The 23,070-nt window shown below is 55.6% G+C and overlaps 1 protein-coding gene and 1 long non-coding RNA gene across 2 annotated transcripts in view; one reads left to right on the top strand and one right to left on the bottom strand.

Moving 5' to 3' along the window:
* The window catches only part of INTS1 (integrator complex subunit 1), a 28,695-nt gene extending 24,367 nt beyond the window's left edge, over positions 1 to 4,328 (bottom strand). The window contains exons 1-5 of the mRNA XM_059154579.1: positions 3,982 to 4,328; positions 3,282 to 3,572; positions 865 to 1,061; positions 584 to 721; positions 120 to 279 (exon numbers count right to left, since the gene is read on the bottom strand). Of these exons, the coding sequence (XP_059010562.1) occupies positions 120 to 279; positions 584 to 721; positions 865 to 1,061; positions 3,282 to 3,572; positions 3,982 to 4,039 (844 nt within the window). The 5' untranslated portion in view covers positions 4,040 to 4,328. The remainder of the gene's footprint in view (positions 1 to 119; positions 280 to 583; positions 722 to 864; positions 1,062 to 3,281; positions 3,573 to 3,981) is intronic.
* Positions 4,329 to 17,702: 13,374 nt separating this feature from the next.
* LOC131819657 (uncharacterized) lies at positions 17,703 to 19,235 on the top strand. The gene is made up of 3 exons (XR_009349271.1): positions 17,703 to 17,977; positions 18,128 to 18,214; positions 19,065 to 19,235. It is a non-coding gene; the product is annotated as an uncharacterized LOC131819657 (long non-coding RNA).
* Positions 19,236 to 23,070: the final 3,835 nt, after the last annotated feature.

Genomic DNA, 23,070 nt, shown 5'->3' on the forward strand with positions numbered 1-23,070 from the left:
GGACACATCCCCCGGCCACCCTGCGAGCACCCATCCCTGCCACCAGCGGTCTCCGTGGAGGGCGGCGACCTAGCCCCCACCCCGGATGCTCCCTAGCCCGGACACCCAGTGTGTCTTACCAGCACTGAGATCCCCACCACTGCGCGCCACCTCCCCCTGCAGAAGCATGCTCTTGGGGGGCATCTTGGTGTTAAACGCTGTCTGGATGTTGTCCACAAAGGTCTTGCAGTGCGGGCTGTCCACCCAGATCCGCTCACCCAAGGAGTCTTCGATGTACACCTGCATGGGACAGACATCCACACTTCTGGCCCCAGCTGGGCAGTTCTCTTCTGCCCGCACTCTGTGGCTCCCAAGACAGGTGCTTCCCCAAGCACCTCCAGTTGCCTGGGCTGGGAGGGGGCTCCCAGAACGACCTCCCCAGCGACCAGCACAGGAGACAGATGCCCCAAGCTGCCAGATACGCAGCCTCCCAAGAGGACACACTCAGGTTGGCCTCTTTTTCCTCCCGGGGTCCTGCGCTCTGCCCCCATCACCCCAAGTAGGGTAGAGGTCCCAGGGAGCCACCCAGGAGAGGTGAACCCACCTTAACAAAGATCTCAGGCCAGTTCTCATCCTCTTCGTATGCAGCCATGAGCAGGTTACAGGCCAACACGGACACTAGACTATTCCCCTTGGCCTTGAAGTTGATGGAGGCATCCCGCCGCAGCAGGCTGCACAGAGCCTATGAGAGACAGCATGTCATCAGGAAAGCAGTGCCCTGCACACAGGGCAGAGTTGGCAAGCTTCTGGAGAAGCGGACTGGGGTGGGAGGAGACGGGACATGAGGCCAGAGCGAGGGCTCGTCTCACTCAGCCTGGCCCTCACCTCAATGACCCCCTCTGTGGCGAAGATGTTGGGCTTGATCTTGGCCAGATACATGAGGCTGAGGTATAGTGCGCCATCGGGCTTGGCCCGCGTGGCCTTCAGCTGCTTCACGGCCCCACACAGCACGCCCTCGATCCGGCCGTCATTGCCCTCCAGCTCGGCGGCCTCGATCTCGTCCAGCAGCACGGAGGGCGGCACTGGCAGGGACAGGAAGGGCATCATTAGAGCGGGCAGCCGGGGCAGAACCCACCTTCAGAGTCCCTCCCAAAGCCAGGGCACAACAGGGTAAACCTGCAGAAGCCCAGTGAGTGAGGGTCTCAGGGCTGTCCCACGGGTCCCCCACCTCCAAGGACAACAACAGCCAGGGAGGGAGCAGGGTGCATGCTAACCGTCTCATGGGGCCCAACCCAGCCAACAACAGGCCACCACAGGAAGAGCACCCTCCAGACTCCGAGCACCGGCCCAGCCACCTCCAGACCTTTCCCTACATCCCTCATGGCTACTCTGGGTTTAGCTGCTCCTGCGCTACATTTTTCTACAAATAGGTCAACTTTTTCTAAGTTTTCAAATTAACCAGCCCAATGCCATTCATTGCCTTTCCTCTCAACAACGGCCGCTTCTCTGCTGGTCTCCCCGCCTGGCACTGCTGGCCCTTTCGACTCAGATCCGTCCCGCAGGGTTTTGATTCAGTGGTCTCTGCTCCTTGGGTTTTGACCTTCTCTCTCGTGTTCATTTCCACCATTTCTTCATGCTTCCTTTCCCCCTCACTCGCTGTTGTGTGTCCGTGGCACACGGAGCTCACCAACCTCCCTGCGCGGTCAGCCCCCGGAGCACGTCGCAGGTCCACCGCGCCCCTTCCTGGGGCGACAGTCCGTATCGCTCTGACACAGAGGCTACAATCCCCACCGTAGCATCTTTTCTGACCTGAGAGTGTGTTCTGATGGTTTTTAAAGATGCAAACACGCAGAGGGAGGTGCTGCCGTTGGTGTGAGTTAATCGTTCGAGGACAGAGGACTCAGTGATACCCACTGGACGCTTTCCAGGTGCCTGGGACACGAGGCAAGCAGGCCGCGCAGACGCACTGGATGCCGTGAAGACCTCGACCTTCCACATGCCCGGGGCTATGCACAGCTGTGCTGTGTTCCGCCTTCTGTTTGCTTAACACTTTTGTAAAGTGCTTCATCAGCTCTGCGCATATTTTCCGTAACTGCGTTTCATCTCATCACCAGAAGCACCTCGTCCAGAAGATGCCAGCCGGGGCCTCAGCCCTTGTTGCCGGGAGCAGGTGCCATGGGGCTGGCAGGGCGGTGGCCCGGGGAGGGTTGGGCCTGGATGAGAGGTCTGATTCACCCCTGAAGCCCAGCAAGCCCCAGCCGTGTCTTCTGCTCCTCCTGCCCAGGGTTCCCGGGCACGGTTCCATTCTCCAGGACACATGCCTCGCTCAACGGCTTATTCTCTAATGTCCTCAACCACCTGTCAAAACCCTGTCCAGACTTCAAGGCTCAATGTCACAGATCCCTCATAAGTCTTCCCTGTGCCAAAGCCGTCGTGTGAATTCCTCTGTGCTCAAAACCTGGGGCTGGCTTGATATTTCACAGGTCTGATCTATAGGGTATCGTGGAGGAGCCAAAAGTAATCCATAGGAAGATAACACAGAAAAGCAGGCCCAACCTGATGTGCACATAAATTAAAAGCTCCTCTGTAAATAACAGAATTATAAGTGATTTTTTAAAAACTTTCCCTGGACGTCACTGATGTTGTAGCACCACCTCCTGAAGTGAAGAAATGGAGACAGACGAGCCCTTCACTGTCTGTGGAGATCACTGAAGTCCAAACGCCCACACAGCAGGCAGAGAGGGGAATGCACGAGAACACAGAGCCCACAAAACAAGGCTCTGGTCTCCGTGTCTGCTGATGTCCAATGCACAGACCAGACACAGAGGATGCGCGCAGCAAGTACATCAGAGAAATCGCCAGGCAAAGGATGCCGCTCCCCAAAGAACAGCCGCTGTCAGCTCAGCAGAGGCACCCCCCCCCATGACATGGGGACAGCTGAAGAGTCACCATCCATCCGTCTCCCAGCTGACAGAACACTGGCACAGGCCGCTGAGCTCACTCGCCAGCACGTGCTCCCGCAGCACGTTGGGGCCTGAGACCCGCCTGTGCCACGCTGCCCTGGGTCCTATTAACACCTCCCATCTCCATCCCAGGTTGGAAGCAGATGGCGGGGCGGTAAAGGGATCTGCTTGAGGAGTGCTTTGCAGAACAGACTCCCTGATGACTCCTCTCCCCCTTCTCCAGAGAACCTGTGCTCCACTCTGGTGCTAAGCCGGGAAGCCGCCTTCAGTGAATCCCCGGGAGGCAGCCGCAGGGTGGGATGTGCTTTCTGGGAAAGGAAGCCCAGAAACCAACTTTACCTTCAATTGGGACCACAGATGGCTCTTTAATGGATGGAGAGATGGCGCGCTTTTCCGCCACTGCAGCCTCAGCCAGGCGTCCCAGGGCACTCAGCGGGGGTGTGGACGAGAGTTTGGGGCGCTTGGTGAGGCCGGTCAGGGCTGAGGCGCCCGCCAAAGCAGCTGCAGCATCCCGCTTGCGCTCAGAAGGCAGGCCAGAAGGGGTAGGCTTCAGTAGGGTGGACGCTGTTTTGGATTCATTGGCCTGACCCTTTGAGCCCAGAGCAATGAAGTCTCCCGGTGGAGGATGCCCTGCAGAGAAGTGGGGGGTGAGCAAACACACAGTTTACCGGGTGGCGGTGGAAAGGGTGCTGGAGATGGACCGAAACCTCCCACGGTCTCCAAGGGGATTAAACAAGGGTCAGGGCAGGCAAGGGACAAGTGGCCAGCAAGCCCAGGGCGCAGCCGTGTCTGGAGCACTCAGGGACAACAGGGGCTGACAGTCACGCCGTGCTCACCACAGAACAGGCCTGGGCAGGACCGTCAGCCAGGCCGCGACGTCCGCGTTGCAGAGGGAAACAAGGGACAGATCGAGCTCGCGGTGGCAGAGCCCGATCTGACGCCAAGCAAGCCCCCGCCCTGGACTCCCCCGCCTGGGATGTGGTGCGCACAGGAAGCTCGCCACCCGGAGCCCCGCCGCGGCCGCAGCCCAAGCCCACACCTGACGGCTTGGCCGCCGCGCTGGGCCTGCGCACCGTCGCGGGTTTGGCGCGGTTCATCCCGTCCCCTGCTCCGCGCTGCCGCTTGCCGCCGAGGTGTCAGCCGCGGAGAAAGCCGGCGCCGGGTCCGCCGTCCCCGTTCATTCATTCATTCGCCCCGGGGCTGTCGGGCCTGCGGCCTGCGGGCGCACAGGCAGGAACCGCCGCGCGGGGCGACTCCGGGAGGCCGCGGATGCCCGCCTCCGATCGGCCGGACGGGGAGCTGCGTCGCCGGCAGCCGGGGCCCACGAACTACGGTCCGCCAGCACTAGCCCGGAGCAGCCTGCACGACCGCCCCGGAACCGGAAGTCGGCGCCACCGCCCTCAGCAGCCCACTTCCGGAGCTACCGGAAGCAAAACTGCGCCGCAAGGGCGCGAGGGCGGCGACGGGCCCGCGACCGCTGCGTGCTGCCTGCGGCGCCCTCTGGCGGCGGGAGGCCGGCCGGGCGCCGAGCCGTCTAGCACCTGCTAACGCAGGTGAGGGTGACGTCACTGAGCCATGCTCCGGAGGACGCGCAATGTGGGAGGGGGCACGGGATTCTGACCCCGACGCGCTGCACCTCCAGGGTCCTGCTGTCCTGTTTAGTTGTCCAAGGGCAGGGTCTGGGGTGCCCAGCGTGGAACGTGAGGAGGGGACTGGGTAGGGCTGGGAGTGGGCACGGCCCTCATTAAAACCGGGGTGTGGGTGGGACGCCTGGGTGATTCAGTGGGTTAAGCCTCTGCTTTCGGCTCAGGTCATGATCCCAGGGTGCTAGGATCGCGCCCCGAATTGGGCTCTCTGCTCAGCAGGGAGCCTGCTTCCCGTCTTTGTCTGCCTGCCTCTCTGCCTACTTGTGATCTCTCTCTGTCAAATAAATAAATAAAATCTTTTTAAAAAAATAAAAATAAAAAAATAAAACCGGGGTGGGGGGGAGGAGAGGCATCCGTCCCAGCCTCAGTTTCCCCACCTGCACAGTGGGTCTCTGCAACCTCTCCCAGTCCCTTTGGTGGCTGAGGAGGACTCAGCCTCCTAGACTGAGGGCTCCATGGCAGCAGAGAACCCCTGGCCCTACTCCTCCCAGGGGTCTGGGTGTGTCCAGGGGGTGTCTGGCTGCAACCCCACCCGGCAGCAGGAACCAGGCCCAGAGCAACTACCAGGCCCACAGCTCTGCACTCACAAGCTAGTGCCTTTCTTTATGGAGCGGACGGCCTGGCCTGAAGGGACAAGCCATGTGCACAGACTGAGCTCCAGGCTCCTACCAGACCGCCTGCTTCAGCAAGGCAGAGGCTAAGAGACCTTAGTCCATCTTGGCTGCGGGCAGGAAGGGCTGGCTTCACGGGGGAAGGAGGGCGTGGAGCTCAGGTGAAGGCAAAGAGCACGCACCGTGGAGGCACGGCCAACTGGGTCCAGGGTTGGGCGGTGGCCAGAGAGGGGAGATGGGGCCCAGCCTCCTGATGGTCCCATCCACAGAGGTGGCAGTGGGTTCCTGTGTGTATCCCAGAGGGATTCAGGAAAGCTCACCATTACAAGCCTGTGTTGGCCCTGCCTGGAGTCTCTCCGTCTGTGGGCACTGGTAGGACCGGTGGCCTCAGCAGGCAGAAGGAAGGCTCCTTTGTCCCAGGGAGAGGGTATCACTCAGAGCCCAATCGCACTCTGGTGTGGCCGCTGGGGCCCTTCTGCCCACTGCAGAGGGAAGGGAGGTGGTATTGGGGCCATGTTGCTGGGGGCAGTGTAGGGTGTAAATTGGGAGGCCTGTGGGAGATACCCGGTGGCCAGTAGTGCTGCCACAAACAGGGCCCACTCTCCCTGCTGTGGTTGTTGTCATTACTCAGACCCTCAGGCTCCAAGAAGTAGGCCAGGAGGTGAGCAGAGGAAGGAACTAAGGCCCAGGGTCTGTGCAGCCCCAGGGCTAGAGGGTGGGACCCCTGTGATGGGATTAGTGTCCTTTTGAGAGGAGACTGGTGAGTCCTCTCCCACTGCTTGCCCCCAACAGCACCCCCCACACACACACAGACACATAAGCACCTGTGGCTAGGTGCTTTGTGCAGGCCGAGAAGCCTGCTCTCACCAGACGCCAAGGCTGTGGGCAGCTGAATCTCTGATTACCAGCCTCCAGAACCTGGAGAAGGAAGTGTCTGTGCTTTGGGCCCCTTGTGGTACCATGCTGTAGCAGCCGGAACCCAAGCCTTCCTCCTCCTGCTTTTGTGGCCTTGGGAGAGGGAGACAAGAGCGCTAGTTTCAGCAGGCGTGTGTGGCACTCACGGGGCAGAGGTGGCCAGAGGCCTCCTGAGGTTCCAGCCACACCTGCCTGCAACCCACACCCCCCCACCGACTGCCTTCCTTGTCTCCCCCACCCACAGCCCCTGCCCCTGCGGGAACGCCAGGACCCACGTGCATGAGCTCAGAGGACAGGATAGGCACTGCGTAGGAGCTCAGGGCAGGAGGATGACCGCTGCACCCCATCACCCCAGCGAGGACAGACGCTGGTCGTGCTGGTGGGACATGGGCCGTTGGTCACGTGTGAACGGAGCTGCCACAGGACCCCGCAGGTACACTCCTGAACGCAGACCCCAGAGAACCAAGAGATGGCGTTCAGATGCATACCCAGTCACCCTGTTCATGGCAGCACCACGCACAGATGCCAAGGGGTGGAGCCAACGTCCATCAACAGGTGAAGGGACACAGAAATGTGGTCTCTCCGCACCGTGGAATATTATTCAGTCACGAGAAAGAAGGAAGCACAGATCTATGCCATGACACGGGTGAACCCCACAAACTTGCTGGGAGAAGCCAGACACAAAAGACCTTGTGTTGTCTGGCTCCAGGGATGTGAGATGTCTCAAACAAGTCCGCAGAGGCGGAAAGCAACCTTGCGGGGGTGGTTGTGTGTGCTGGAAGTGGGAGAGGGGCACTGCTCTACAGGCTCCGGGTTTCTTTTGGGGCGATAAACACATCTGGGATTTGATGCCGGCGCTGGAGGCAGGACTCGGGAATGCACTACCAGCTGCCGGATCATGTGCTTCGGGATGGAGAACGTTACAGTCTGTGTCCCCGGAGTTACTGAGAAAGGGGCAGGGGCAATGATAAGTAGTGGGGATTTTTTCCTGTAGCGAGAAAAAAAATGGGCTTTTCTGAACTTCATGGATGTGTAATTGACAACAATTATAAGCGTGTAAGGTAGAGAACATGACGTTTGACCCATGTGCTGTTTGTGAAATGATTTCTGTAATTCTGTGGATTCCCAGTTCCTTGGCATTGCCTGGTCACTGCTTGGATGGTGCATAGTGGTTTTGACACAAAGCTGTGTGAGCCCCCCGATGGCGAGAGGTGGGGTCCCACTGCATCCCTCTGGAGCTGGCGCCCCTGAGGGCTCGGCCCTCAGAACTCAGCAGCCGGGACACCGTGCCCACCGCCATGCCCTTTTTCTGGGATGGCGGCTCCTAGAACCCAGGCACATCTCGGACTCTGTGACACGTGACCCTATGGAGGGGGTGGCAGAGACCCAGAGCACAGACCCATGAGCAAGGTGGTGACCATTGTTACTTTAACTCACTAAGGTGTTTTTTTTTTTTTAAAGATTTTATTTATTTATTTGACAGAGAGAAATCACAAGTAGATGGAGAGGCAGGCAGAGAGAGAGAGGGAAGCAGGCTCCCTGCCGAGCAGAGAGCCCGATGCGGGCCTCGATCCCAGGACCCTGAGATCACGACCTGAGCTGAAGGCAGCAGCTTAACCCACTGAGCCACCCAGGCACCCCACTAAGGTGTTTTTTTAAAAGATATATTTATTTATATGAGGGAGGCATTGGTGGGAGGGGCAGAGGGAGGCAGGCTTCATGCCCAGCAGAGTGGGACTCAATCCCAGGACTCTGAGATCTCTGTCTGGGCTGAAACTAAGAGTCAGATGCTGAATGGACTGAGCCCTCCAGATGCCCCTTAAATCAGTAAGGTTTTTAAAAAAAAATGGCGAACGTGATTTCAAACACAAAGAGTCTGTAAGAACGGAGCCCTGCGTTACTGGATAGTCTTATCCCAAATCCCTCCCTGTTAACCACGTGCTGTCTTCATTTTATTCTCTTCTCTTTCCCCATAATTCTTCCTGAACCATTTAAGAATAAAGAGAAAATGGGGCGCCTGGGTGGCTCAGTGGGTTAAACCTCTGCCTTCGGGTCAGGTCAGGATCTCAGGGTCCTGGGATCAAGCCCTGCATCAGGCTGTCTGCTCAGTGGGGAGCCTGCTTCTTTCTCTCTCTCTGCCCGCTTCTCTGCCTACTTGTGACTTCTCTCTGTCAAATTAAAAAAAGAAAAAAAAAAAAGAATAAGGAGAAGATTCCCTTAACCCCCAGACACTGAGCGTGTCTTTCCTGAAAACAAGGACATCGTTGTTACCAGCATCAAAGAAACAACATCAGAGCGACACTGTTGTCCACCTAAGGCCTTGGGAGACACCGTCCATTGTCCCAGCAAGATCTCTGTGGCAGAGATGATCCGAGATCCTGCACTGCATTCGTGGCCCCATCCCCTGCAGCCCCCCAGACTTTCTTCTAGAAGTCTCCCAACCATCCTTGGTCATTCAGGACACTGACGTTTTTGAAGTGTCTGCCTTGCTCTTTTGTCAAATTCCCATCCAAGTTCGCGCACGGGCTCACAATTAGGCTCTTCTGGCGGGAATAGGGCACAGAGGCTAACTTCTCGCCCATCTAATCAGCAGGCACGTGACTTTAACTTAACTGTAGTTTATCTCATTCCTGGCAAAGTTAACTTGATTCCTTGGTTCGGGGCGGAGAAGGGGTGTCTGCTGGATTTCTCCTTTCTTTCACTGCTCCCCCACCAACTTTAAGCCACTCGGATTTAGCTTCCTCTGAGACCCTCGCATGACTCCGTCCTGGGGATCACTGATCACCATCGGCAAGTGGTGCTTTTTTGGCTTACCCTCTCCATCCTGGGTTTGTGGGCCGGCATTCCCACATCTGGAAGAGCTTCCCTCCTCCCTGCTGGCCCTTTACCTTCCCATCAGGATGGACTTGGAGATTCCTTACCCAGCAGATTAGCGTAACCCTTCACCATCATTATTTATTTGAGGCACAAATGCCCCAGATTTTGGACAGTGGGGCCCTGCCTAGCTCACTTGTGGCTTGTGGCCTTCCAACACAACTCATTGTTATGAAACTCGTCCTTCCTACCCCTTTCCTCACTCTGTGAAGCCACTAAGCGTGGAGGTTGTTTGGTACAGACGGCTGGGCTGGAGGATGAAAAGAGTGAGGGGCAGATGGATCAGAGTGGGGAGGGAGTGGGGCATCCTCGGTCGCCTGAGTGATGGTGCGGGAGCACAGGCCGGGTGGCAGCTGAGGCGAGTGTGCTGGACGCAGGAGGGGCTGCTGTCAGCCTCCCCACCTGCCCCTTCCAGGTTCCCCATCCTCAAGCCTCCCTGTGGTGGGTGGATCTGGGCTGCTGGCAGCTGCAGGATCGGGGGACGGCGAAAGGGCCAAACCAGGGCCAGACCCCAACCGAGGTTCCCCCCGCTGCCAACGGTGTGTGGGCAAGACGGGACGTCTGGCGAGAGCCATCAGAGAGCGAGTTGTGCCTGACCCCTGATCCCGGGTTTGAGCCCAAATGTGCAGAAATGCAGGCTCCAGCTTGACCACCACGGGACCCGGCGTCCAGCCATGCCGGCCGCTCAGTACAGCTGCGGGGCGTCCAGATGCCCTGCGCCTCTGAAGCTGCTGTAAGAGGCCCACGCCCACCCTCCAGTGCCAAGATGACCAGACAGCGGGAAAAGGGAGCTGCTTATGGCCCCGTCTGCGTGCTGCAACCACCTCTGTTGCAAGTGGGAAGGAACAAGTGGCGGAGCTCACAGGGGCGTGTGCCTCCATTTTTGCAATCAGGTGGATTTCCCAGGGAAAACGAAGTTTCCGACAGGAAGCAAAGAGGTGTGTACAGGCTGGTGGGCTGTATCAGACCCCGGCCCGCAGAGACCAGGGGGCCGCCTGGTCTGCCTGGGTCCCAGGACCAGACACGAAGGGAGCCCCACCCCAGAGGTGAGGGCTGTCAGCCTCACAGGTGTCCGCATTCCACGGGCTCCCCACGGACACCAACACAGGGACTCCTAGGCTCCTGGAGATGTGCTGAGTCCCCTCCAGGGGCTGCTGGGGAGAGCTGAACAATGGAAGTTCATTCTCCCCCAGTGCTGGAGGCCCAAACCGGAGATCAAGGTGGCAGCAGGCTGCGCTCCCTCCAGGCCTCCGGGGAGGGTCCTTCCTGGTCCCTTCCAGCTCCTGGGGGGTGGGTGGCACTGCTTGCCCCCGCCCCCAGGCCTGCTCCCCACCCCCCACCAGCCCCTGCTGCCTCTTCCTACCTCTTCCGTGGAGGTGGCCTCCACCCCTCTGTGTCCCTGCCGCCTGCTCCTCCTAGTGGATGGAGGGCCCACTCCGGGCTGGGGTGATCTCAGACCCTTACCTGACTTACACGTGCAAGGACTCTGCTTCCCAGTAGGGCCTGTTCTGTGTTTGGGGGCCGCTGCTGCTCCATACTGGGACCTGGGGGTGCTGGGGGCTCTGCTTTCTGTTTCCATGTCAGGAGTCCCGGGCATGCCCACGGACACCCTTCCCCTTCACTGGTCTTTGCTCAGTGTGGCCTTCTTCCCTCGCACCCACAACCACGCCCCCACCCCCGGACCTGGCTGGCACCTTGACCGCCTCTGGTCACTGCCGAGAGGCTGCTTCTCACCCACCAGGTGGCCTGACTCAAATCCCCAGCGTCCCCGGCCGCCACCTCCTGTTGCATCGAGGCCACAGGCCACACGTGAGACACGTGGGCAGGACTAAGAAACAGCCCCACACAGAGCAAGCTTCCAAGCAGGAAAGCCATCACTGTTCGGAGCTGGGCTCAGCCGCAGGGGTGCGTCAGGTGGGTAAACACAGGTCTCTGAGGCCCATATGCCCAGTCCCCTTTGCTGGGTCACCATGAGAATCTTCTCCGCCACTGGCCCTGACCTAGCGGCTGTGTGGCGTGCTCACGTGGCCCCGAGAGGGAAGGAGGGAGGTTCTTGCAGCGGGGACCAGACCAGGGCAGTCCCTCCCGGAACCTGAAATGCCTGGGGCTAGTGGCCAGCAGGTTAGGGGGCAGAGGTGAACAGGGGCTAGCCTAGGCACCCCTCCAGGGAGTGGGAGGAGTTGGGGAGGCACAAGTCTGCAGTTGCCTGCGGTCTAACGACCTCTAGGCCAGGAAGCAGCTGCTCCCGCTGCCTGGCCTGGGCCCCAGGGCTGGGCTTGGACTTGGGCTGTGTCTCCCTGGGGTCCAGGTCTCCCCGCCTGGGTCAGGTGTCCCCAGACCCGGATCAGGCGGGGCCTTTCCCAGCGCTCACATTGGGGGTACAGTGAGATGAGGTGCAGGGTGCCCTGGGGGTGCTGGTCGGTTCCCAACTACCTTGTCTGCTAAATTTAGAAAGCGCTTCACCCATGCTGGAAGCCCCAGTGACTAGGTTTCAAAGCCCTGCGTCGGCAGTTATTAGGGCTCAAACGCCCATGTCCTGGGGGGGTCGGTCCAACTCGGAGACTCATCTACGCTCAGACGGATGTTTGGGCCACTTCTCCACTAGCGAACATTCTGACACGGAGCGCTGAAGAACGGAATCCGCCAGTGAGACGCCCCTGTGGTGGGGCCAGCTGGCGGCGCCCAAGGAGGCCATCAGGACAGCTCTTCTCCTGGTGCCCGGGAAAGCTGGGCGGCGAGATATCCGAGACTCTGCTGGGCAGACGCTGGCCAGCGAGCGGAAACTCCGGGGAGGCAGCCTCTGGCTGGAGGCGGGGAAGTGCTTTCCAACAATTGTCTGAAAATAGAACGGGCTGGCTCACGAGGAAATGAGTCTCCCATCACGGGAAGGGAGCAAGCAGCAGCAGGAAGACTGCTTAGCAGGCAGGGGATCCAAGGTGTCTGAACCCGCCAGGCCCTGAGTCCTGTTTCTCACCTGCTGCTCCCTCCCCTCAAATGCTTGGGGGCTGGAGATGAGGAAGCAGGAGGGGTGCAGGCACCTTTCTCCCAGTCATGCTGCGGGGGGGCGGGGAGCTGGCAGAGAGCACTTTCTCTGGGATCGTGGGTGTGCAGAGCAAAGAACCAATGGTGGGGGGGATCCGTGTGGTCCCATCTGAAGGCCCTGCACCCCTCTCCCTGAGCCTCAGCTTTCCTTTCCCTTCAGTTAGCATCAGGCTGCAGCTCTCGGTGCCACACACCGACATCCAGGGGCTCAGCAGCTTGAACGCCGAGGATCCCATGCCAGGGTGCAGGCAGCGGCCGAGGCTGAGCGCCGGGCGGCCCAGCCCTGCGCTTGTGGGTGCAAACGCCACGAGAAGGAGGCCCACGCTTTTGTCGGGAGCCAGCTGTGACTCCCCACCTTTGAAAGACCATGAGGGGACCTCAGGGCCCCTCTTCATGGCTTGCCCCCATGGGACTCTGGGGTTCCGGGGAGCACAGTTTAAGAACCAATGACAGCGTGGCTGCAGACTGAGTAGGGGATCCCACAGCCCAGCTACACGCTCCCAGCCGGCATCCTGCCCACTTTCTGAAATTTTCACCTGGAATGGCTGAGGCTTTCTTTGGTGGCTGGTGGGAACCCGTGTCCCTGAGGACACCCTGTGCCCAGTCAGCTGTGGTGGGAGGCAGAGGGCAGAGGTCACGGGCATAGGGCTGGCGGTTGCAGCCCACGTCAGGCAGGACCGAGAGGTGGCCTGGGTGGGGAGAGTCTTGTCCTCTGGGGGACGGCAGATGGAGAACCTGGGTCCCCGCCCCTGGGCCTGTGCCTCTGTTCTCTCTCCATCCTGCAGCTGGGTGGGGGGTGGAGGGGAGGCACCCAGGCGATGATGGCCTCCTCCTGCCCTGCGCAGCACAGACCTGACTCCAGGCCTTTGTCTCACTGTCCCTGTGCACCATCCAAGTGTCCCCATGCTGTCAGGGCAGGGGCCACACACGGTTTGGTTTCCTTGTCTGGCCTCGTGCAGATTTTCTGCCAAGAGCATGCGGTATACTCGAAATGAGAAAAAGGCCCTCCTTGACTTGTCTTACAAGGAGATACATCCATGAAGTGCACGTCCCAGAAATTCCGTGTCCTAATCGCAGTTGCCAGGGGTTATCTTGTTTATGGAGAAGCACCACTGCACGCCCACACCGCGTCCCGCGTCCTGACTTGCGGGGCAGCGATTACTGTCAGTCCATGTGACGTTCTCAGGCTCTGTGGAGGACGAGGCGTGTCCGATTTCCAGGGGTCTTGACGTCTCCTGCAGGTCAGCATTGCTCGTGCTGTTGGTCGCTTACACCCCACGTTTGCACAGGGGACCTCTGCGGTGACTGGTCACGGTCGGGGTCCACTGAGCTCAGCTGGCCTTGTGCCTGAGGCTGGTCATGTTCCTCCCAACGTGGCGCGGGGCTCCCCAAGCAGGAGGCCAGGCAGAAGCTGCGTGGCTGTGAAACACGTGGAAACAATGAGGATATGTTTGGTCCAGGGTCCTGGCACCAAGCTCCTACAGCCCTTGAAATGTCCTAAATGGTGGGAGCCTCTTTTGTTATTCCTGAAGAGCCCCCTTGACCTTACCTGAGTTTGTGCTAAGGAGGTGACTGCAGGTGGGGCCCCTGGACAGCCTCAGGATGGGGATGGTCTAGGTGGCATTGATTAGAGGCCTGGGCCTCCAGGGAGGGGAGGGGTGGAGGCGGCCAGCCAGCTAGTCTGTTCCTGCTCCCCTAACTGATCTTCGAAACAAACTCAAGGACTGGAACAGCTCCGCTAGCCCAGGGTCGCGGCCTGGGGAGGGTGGGAAGCGGAGCATCCCTCTCTCCCTTTCTTTCCCCCGCATCTCCTCGGGCTGTTGTCGCACAGTTTCCTTTATGGTAACACCGTACCTCTAGGTTTGATGGGCTCCTGCATTTTGCGATTTGAGCCTGAGCCTGATTTTGTTGTCGGCAGACGAAGGGGGGTGACCTGAGGGCCCAGGGCCTGTGATGGGTGCCTGAGGTCGTGGGGGTGGCTGGTGGGACCTAGCCCTTTACCCCTGCTCTATGCAACCCTGGGAGGTCATGGAGGACTGCAGTGAACTTGGGACACCCAGCAGGTGCTGGAGAGCTGGAGAACTGGTTGGTGTTTGGGCAGACAGAATACTGGACGTCACGCCCACTGCCTGTCATAGGTCAAGACTACTGGGAGGCCACGCCCAGCTTCCGGGAGAAGATGCGTGGTCCGCTCCTGGGAGGAAGACGCTGCCACAGCTGCCCTGGGAGTTGGGGTGTGCTACAGTACATGGAATGTGGCTCCTGGCCTGCCACGACCACAGACATCCGGTCAGGGGCCACGCCGGCTGGCTGGGGGACACGTGGGTGATCCCACTTGGCAAGATGATGAGTCAGGCCAAGAGAAACGCTCACGCAGGAGCCTCCCAATAGATCCAGATTCCACCTGCATGGCTGCGTCTGGGCCCAGGGTCTGGCTCTCTGATGCTCCCCAACCTGGAGATGACCAAGCCGTCTGGCCAGGCTCATCAGCAGAGTCGAACGAAAGCATGCCAAATACTGAAGCCCGCGTCTGGCCCACAAGAGGGACTAAGACTCGCAGCTGTCCACCGCTAGCACTGTGGCCCTTTAGGGGTGAGGGGAAGATGGCTGTTGGACGGTGGCTTCCCGGTCCAATACCCGTATTTGGTGCCGGATCAGTCTCTGCGTGAGGGGCCGTCCTGTGTGCGGCGGCATTCCGGGCCTCTACCCGCTCGATGCCAATAGTAACCCCTCGCCCTCCAGCTGCCACTACCGAGGATGGAAGAATGTCTCCAGACTGGCCAAAGGTCCCCTGGGGGCCGAGTCCCCCTGTGGGTGAGAACCAGTGTCTCCATGTTCCACAGGCGGGAACAGGGTGTGTGGTGTGCAGGGTAAACGGTGTGGGTCGCGGGGTGGAGGGAGCGAATGTGGCACCCAGTCCCTCTGCCCCAGAGGTGCCAGGCAAGGTGCCCCCTGCCCCCATGGAGCAGGCCAAACTCTCCTGTGGCTCTTGAGTACTGGACAGGGCAGGGCCCCAAGTTGCCATGGTGGCCACAGACATGAATTGCCAAGGAGGGCCGCCAGATGTGCCCTGTCCACTGGGCATGCTGGTGGCTGGTGGGCTGGAGATCGTGACCAGAGGCAGCAAGAGGCTCACTGGTTTGCAGACAGGATGTGGCTGCTTACCCCCGAGGGTATGGGAGGGATGGGGGACAAAGTATCTTCTTCAGGAAGAAGAATCTTGACCCAATTGCTCTCAAAGGATGAATGGAAATCAACTCTATTACTTCATAACAACTTAATATCATCGCAATGACAGAAATCTTTTCATTTGAGAACTCTGAATTTTACAAAGACCTTCCCACGTCTGATCCTCAGTCAGTCCTACTCCCGAGGTCAGGATGTGCAGACAGGCTCAGCGACCGGGCGACCTGCCCAAGGCTACACAGCTGGCCAATGCCAGGGGAGCGTCTAGAAGCCCACTTCTGCTTCTTCTCCCCCCAGGACCTGAAAGATGGAGAGATCCCTTTCCCCTGGGCTAGTGGAAAAAAGGCAGTTTCAAGACCGGCTCCTCCCCAAGCCGAGCCGACCACCTCCTTTGCCCCCCGAAGGGAGCAGGGGACAAGCAGACAAAGGCTCTCAGCCACCCCCAAGCTCCCACCATAGCCATCGGCCACTTTGTGGCAGAGGACTCAGCCTGCTGGAGCCCGGCTGCAGGGAACTGGGCTGGACAGGCACCCCTCTGGGGAGGGGGCACTGAGGCCCCGAGGAACTCTGCAGCTAGGCTGAGGCCAGGCCCTGAGAGCAGGTGCATAGTGGCGTCAGAGGCAGAGGTGAAGGCAAGCGCATGCCACCTGGGGCGTGGGGAGGGGGGCTTCTCCCTTGTCCTCAAGGGCAGTCCTGGACAGCAAGGGGTGAGGGAAGGGCATCGCTGAGCACTGCTGGCCTGCACAGAAGCATGAGTCATCTGTTCCAGGTCAGCAAACATCCGCCTACAAAGGCTGCCCCCTTACAGGGTGTGGGGTGAAAACACCCCGCCCCACTGACTTCCTAGAGGACTGTACCAGCCCGCCCAAGGTGTGTGTGGGGGGGTCGTGCAGCACGTTGTCCCCAAGGCCAGACTATCCAAGTTTTAACCCCTCACCTTCCTGGGGTCGGGCTGGGATCGGGGGGGCCCCTTCAGGGGGAGCAGTCACCCCCACAGGCTAGAGCTAGCACAGCGGCTGCCTCTCCTTTTCCCCCAGAGTGATTGGTGTCCCTCCCTCGCCCTGGACCTTGCCCAGGGCCACCTGAGTCCGCCCTGTGGCACTCCCTACATCAGCTCTCTGGAAGGAGGGCAGGGCAGCATGCCCAGCTGGCCAAGGGGCAGTTCTGCTGCTTCCCAGGGCCCAGCACCCTCCGGTCTCCCCCACCCACACCCAGGATTAAGAGGGACACTTTATCTGGTATAAGCAGACGCTTGTTACGAGCTTGTCCTTCCTGCAGTCTCCCTTTGGCAGGGACAGATGTACAGACACCCGTTTTATCTCCCTCCTTCCTCACGCTGAAGGCGGGACAGCGTACACACTGTCGGGCACCTTGCCAGTCACTCACAACATGCCCCACATCCCACACACCTGTGCCCTACGCCCCTGCGCGTGGATCTTCGTGGAACTTTCTCTCCTGCCTGGTGCCCAGGGGCCCAGTGCTCACTTAGCTGGCCCTTGAGCAGTGATGACTTGATGGTCCCGCCTTTAGCTATGACGCCCGGTGCCACCACCGTGAGCCGCGGACACCCCAGGTTCACTCACAAACAGGTGCACCTGTGGCACGGGGCTCTCAAAGCGGGGAGGCTGGGTCTGAGGTCAAGTAAAGGGCAGAAGGTGCCTCCGGATTGCCCTCCTGCACCCCCACCGGCAGCCTTGCCGTCGGAGGACACTCTCCTATTCTTGGGCTCTGATGGACAAGAAGCAGGATTTCAGTTCTGCTTTAATATGCATTTCTGATCATGCACACCTTTCTCTATGTTTGTCTTTTAGGGCTTTTTTTTTTTTTTTATATTTGGTCTTCCTTCCTTCCCGGGGGCCTTTTGTAGATTGGGGAGATAGACCTGTGCGCCATGGGTTGCAAATATTTTTTCCTAGTGTGTACTTTGTGTTATGACTTTGCTTAGACTAATTTTTGCCTTAAGTCTTTCTCGTGTGTCTGGGTTTTGAACCAGGATTTAGAAACATTTTTCTTGCCTTGGAGTTTTAAAAGCAGACACTCATGTTCTCTGCAAATATTTGTAATGGCTTTCTAAAATACATTTTTTTTATTGTGGTAAAATATACATAACCTAAAATTTTCTGTTTTAACCACTTGTAAGTGCACAGTTGAGGGGCACTCGTAAGCCCCTATGGCTGTGCAAGCAGCAAGCATCCGCCACCCGTTTCCAGAACATTCTCATCATGTCTGGTTTCTTGTTAAAAACGTACGTCTTTGATCCAGCTGCGGTGTATAGGGCTGGGGTGCTGTGTGAAGGGTCATCACATCGTTCCAACGTCACTTACTGATGAATCCATCCTCGTTCTGTTTCCCCGAGCCCATTTTAGAGCTGGGGAAAGTGAGATTAGGAGCACGTGCCCTTGGGCTGTGTCAAAACTTCCTACGTCACAGAAGGAAAAACAACCAATCATCCAAGGAGGACTTCCTAAGTTTATTGTGCACACACCAAAAAGACACTCGGCAAGCCGGGAGCACTCCCGCCGGAGCACGGGGCGGGGCTCTGGGGTCCCTCAGCTCCTTGCATGGTGAGAGCCCAGTGAGTGTTTTGTTCGCAGTAATTGGTTATCGTATCAGAAGTTTCCCAAACGACCGGGACCTGGGGCGCCATCCTTTCCCGACAACTTCAGGAGGCAGTTTCGGTTTTGCTTATGATTTCAGAGGCACGAGCAGGGGATGACCTGGATCAGCTGAGCCTTCTATGACTAAACTGGGACTTTTCAAGGTTGGTCTCTTGTTTTGGGTTTTAGCAATTCTTCCCTGTTGGTGATCGTGTCAGTGGGGTTCTCTTGCCTTGGCTGCTTGAGGCTTCAGGCCGGAGGGTCGTGTCGTCCCCATCTCCATTGCTTCTGTGGTTCTTGTTGACTTCATCCAGGTGTCTGGTCCTCGCGGACACCGTTCGGCACATGGGTGGCTGCCCACCGGCATTGAAACCCTGGAGAGTGTGCGACCTATTGCAGAGGTCAGTCCGACCACAGTAAGGAGGACAATAGCCAGGATCGAAGAGTCCCCTGGAACAGAGGTTCCCAGGAGCCAACAGCTCACCAATCAAATACACTAAATGGGTTACAATTGTCTGAGGTTATTTACAAAGGCACACGTGAGCCTGAGCAATCCCGCAGCCTCACCGTCACGCAGGCCGGGGAGAACTTGAGGACACCGTCCGTCAGACGCCCATGTTGTAGGTGGGCTTCCACCAAGTCAGGTCCCCAAATGATGTAAGCGATCAGGTAATTTAATGACAGACGCGCCCACAGAAACACAGGAAAAACAAAGGTTAGTCCTTCAGGCAAATTACAAATTAGTTTCTGAATTTGGAGAGCAGCCGGCTGAGTTTCTAGACATTGGGTTTGGAGCATCTTCAGGTGGGGCAACTGCCGGCCACGGTGATCTAACCCCTCTTCCTGGTCTGCAGTGCAAACGTCCCCAGTAATTTTTCTAAGCAGCCACATGGCAGCAGACACAGAGACTGTCCACACACCGGCTGTTGCGGCGATTTCTCCGAGGTTGACATCAAGGAGTCAAGCTTTTGGTCGCACAGCTCTGGGACGGTTTTAGTTTCATAGTGATTCTGAGTCAAGAGAGTAGGAGACCTGGAGATGATAGCTTGAAGAATTCTAGCCAAATTCTGGAGGAAACTGAAATTCAGGATCTAGTCCCATCTATAGCTATAAAACAAAACCTCCAAGACAAGAAACAGCACTAGAATCTGATATCCCCAAGGATCGTTATTATTGAAACACAATTTTTCTCTCTGTAATCATCTCCCATTTTTATCAAAGATAACCATAGTAAGGCTAATTTGTTCACAGATTAAGACCAGCTTCAATACGCTCAGTCCAATTATCTATACAAATGCACAGGACGAGTGATCAATCATATAGGTGCTTTTAACTCTGCTTTGCTGGAACTTTTCACAAGGAACTCAAATTGGACTTTCAAGAACCTCTCCAGGCCAGGAAGGTAAGCCAGTTGTGTCCTGTTTTGGGAGAACAGATTGTTATCCAGCCAATGCTAACACGCATATTGTCATGAAAAATAAGAATATTTAATAATAGTTTCTGAATTCTGGGGGCGCCTGGGTGGCTCAGTGAGTTAAAGGCTCTGCCTTAGGCTCAGGTCATGATCTCAGGGTTCTGGGATCGAGCCCCGCATTGGGCTCTCTACTCAGCAGGGATCCTGCTTCCCCCACCCCCGCCTGCCTCTCTGCCTACTTGTGATCTCTCTCTCTGTCAAATAAATAAAATCTTTTTAAAAACGTAAGAGTTTCTGAATTCTGGAGGATCATATAGGTGGAAAAAAGAAACAGGTTTCAATCTCTGCTGTAAAGAACAACTTTACCAAATTGTTGTACATCACAGATAGCTTAAGACAGAGGAGAAAAGGGGTCCTTTACACCCGGAAAACAAGACACCAAAGAACCAGCAGTGCTGTAATCCAGGTCGTCCAAATTACAGTCCTCTCTATCCCTTCGTCCCATGTTTTGTAATCAATTTTGCTTTGCTTCATCTTGGGGTAGTGGCTTTATGAATCAATCAATTTTCCATTAAAGTTTTAGAAATTCTTGCTCAGTTCAGTGCTACGGTCTTGAGGTTATCAGCAGAGCTGCATTCTAGAATGCTTGTCAGAATCTTTCCTGGGAATGTCTTTGAAGAAGAAGCATTTTTGCGGGAACATTTTTGCAAAAGCATTAGAGCAAAACGATGAGTGTCTATAAATGGCAAAAAGACTTAAAATGGCCATGGTTAAAGAGCTGTAAGAATTTGTTATAATGCCATCGACAAGAAAGGTTAATTATTTCTGTGATATATTTTAAAACAGTAACTAGAATCATGATGGATAAATTATAGCAGGACATGTCAGGTTTTTAAGAATCTCATAGAATTTCTGGAATGCACATATTCTTAACATGGATTTGTACAAATATAAGCTAAAGAAGGTTTATCTTCACATCTTTTTTTTTTTTAAGATTTTATTTATTTATTTGACAGAGAGAAATCACAAGTAGATGGAGAGGCAGGCAGAGAGAGAGAGAGGGAAGCAGGCTCCCTGCCGAGCAGAGAGCCCGATGCAGAACTCGATCCCAGGACCCTGAGATCATGACCCGAGCCGAAGGCAGCGGCTTAACCCACTGAGTCACCCAGGCGCCCCTATCTTCACATCTTATTTGACAAAGTTTCTCATGTAATATGATATATCAAATAAGCCTAATTAGTTCAGCATTTTTCTGTTATAACGACAGAGAACAAAGATAGTCCGGGGCCCTTTTTAAAATCCCAAAGTTAGTTTGAGGTCAAAAGAACTTCATTTAGAATTTGGTTTTTGTGGGATGCCTGGTGGCTCTGTCCGTTAAGCATCTGGGATTGGGTCCTGATCCCGAGATCCTGAGATCAAGTCCCACATCCGGCTCCCTGCTCAACGGGGAGTCAGCTTTTCCCTCTGCCACTCTCCCTGCTTATGCTCTCTCTCTCTCTCTGTCAAGTAAATAAATAAAATCTTTTGAGCGCCTGGGTGGCTCAGTGGGTTAAGCCTCTGCCTTCGGCTCGGGTCATGATCTCAGGGTCCTGGGATCGAGTCCCAAATCGGGCTCTCTGCTCGGCGGGAAGCCTGCTTCCCTCTTTCTCTCTCTGCCTGCCTCTCTGCCTACTTGTGATTTCGCTCTGTCAAATAAATAAATAAAATCTTTAAAAAAATATTTCAAAAAAGAAAAAGAAAAAGAGAACGTGGATTAAAACAAACAAACAAACAAACAAAAGAATTTGGTTTTTGAGAAATTTGTCAAAAATAGTTCCAGGGTTAAAACACTTGCTCAGATAGGATCACAGTTCGCCATGAAAACAGTGTCTAGTCATCCACTGGTACCAAAGTGACAACTAAAAATTTCAAAAGCAAATACAGAAAGTTATTGAGTTGCAAAAATGACCTTAGTTCTTTTAATAGAGAAGAGTCCGTTGTTTTTTTCTAGGTAATCGAGGACTTGGTAAAGACACTGTTAAGTACAGGAAAATTATATTCCTAAAATACAGAATCTTTGTTTACATTAAAAGTAAAGGAATCCTTTGTTTAAAATTTCTGATTAGGGGCAGACAGATAACCTAAAAGAAAATTTTGTGATTTTAACCAAGAAAAAACCAAATTCTAATTTTGTACCAGTGTACTTTTGATATTAAAAATCTGTTTTTCTTTTTCTAATTTAAGTGCCCAACATGGGGCTTGAACTCATGACCAAGATTAAGAGTCACTCACTCTATTGACTGAGCCAGCCAGGCACAGTCAGTAGAGTAAGATCTATTGAGGTTAAATAAATTCATTCCAATCTTAGGCCGCTTGACCACACATTAAATTGCTTTCTCAAGATCTTTTTCCACAAACCTCTTGCAACTTTCTATATCCATTTAGGCTTTTCCTATCTTTTTCCTTTCTTATTCCAGAATAATCATTTTGCTCTAAGACGAACTTATTTTCTTGTTCCTTTACCAATCCTCACTGCCACCCCTGAAACCAGAACCCAAACAAAAACAAAACAATAACAACAAAAACCCATGTCTTTTTTATTTTTTTTCTGTCAAAAACTCATTCGGAGACAATGGGATGCATTCTTTAATGGGCATGCTGAAGCTGCTAGAAGACGAAAGGACTCCCAAAACACAGCTCCAAAGGGGTCCTCACAGGATGCAAAATAGAGAATGTTTCCAAAACCCTTTGGCCATCTGGGCAGGTATGCGCACTGAGGTTGGAGAGCTTGGAACACCAGAAAGCAGAGCTCAGATCTGAGAGACTCACCTGCAAATCTTAGGGTTGGCGAGAAAGCACTGAGCTCTGTGGGCTATGTGGGAGCCAGGACCTGTCTGCACAGCAGTCTTGGAGTCATTGTGTGTGGGGGGGGATTTTTTTTTTTTATCCCACTTCTGACACCATGTAATGTCAAAAGTTGCCACGTAACAGAAAGGAAAACCAACAAATCCCCCAAATAGGACTTACTAAGTATATGATACACACACCAAAAAGACACTTGGCTAGCTGGGAGCACTCCCATGGAAAGAAGGGGCAGGATTCAGGGGAGCCAGGAGCTCTCCCACCAGAACACCGGGCACAGCCAGGGGAACCAAGAGCGCTCCCACCAGGCATGGAGTGGGACTCTGGGGTCACACAGCACCTTCTGTGGTGAGAGCATAGTGAGTGCTCTGTTCATGGGATTAGTGGTTCTCATACCAGAAGTTTCCTCCATGACAGGGACCTGGGTCGTGATTCTCTCTCGACAACCTCAGAAAGCAGTTTCGGTTTTGCTTATGATTTGCAGAAGCAGGGGGGATGACCTGGGTCATCTTAGACTTGCAGAATAAGCTCAATGATGCTTTCAATGACTAAACTGATTTTGTCTGTTCAGGGACTTTTCCAGGGTAGTCTCTGCTTGTTTTGGATTTTAACAGAGGGGACCTCTCCCCAGCTTTGTCCTCTACCTGGGACAGAACCAGGCTACTCCCTTCTGGAGCCAGGGGCACTGTTCTGGGCTTGCCTTTGCAACCATGAGCTGGGGCTCTAGCCAGGCGCTCTTCTGCAGGCCCCTGGGGCCTTGGAGTCCTTTGCATTGAGGCCCTGGGCCAAAGCTGTTTATCACCGTACCTATAGAAGAGAAATAATTCTCTTTATCCTCTTCTTTTTTTTTCCCCAAGATTTTATTTACTTATTAGAGAGAGCGCACAAGCAGAGGGGAAGGGATAGAAGGAGAGGGAGAAGCAGACTCCCCACTGAGCAGGGAGCCAGATACTGGACTGGGTCCCAGGATCCTGGTATCACGACCTGAGTGGAAGGCAGACA

The sequence above is a fragment of the Mustela lutreola genome, chromosome 17 (genome assembly GCF_030435805.1).
Source record: "Mustela lutreola isolate mMusLut2 chromosome 17, mMusLut2.pri, whole genome shotgun sequence".
NCBI classification, from domain to species: Eukaryota; Metazoa; Chordata; class Mammalia; order Carnivora; family Mustelidae; genus Mustela; species Mustela lutreola.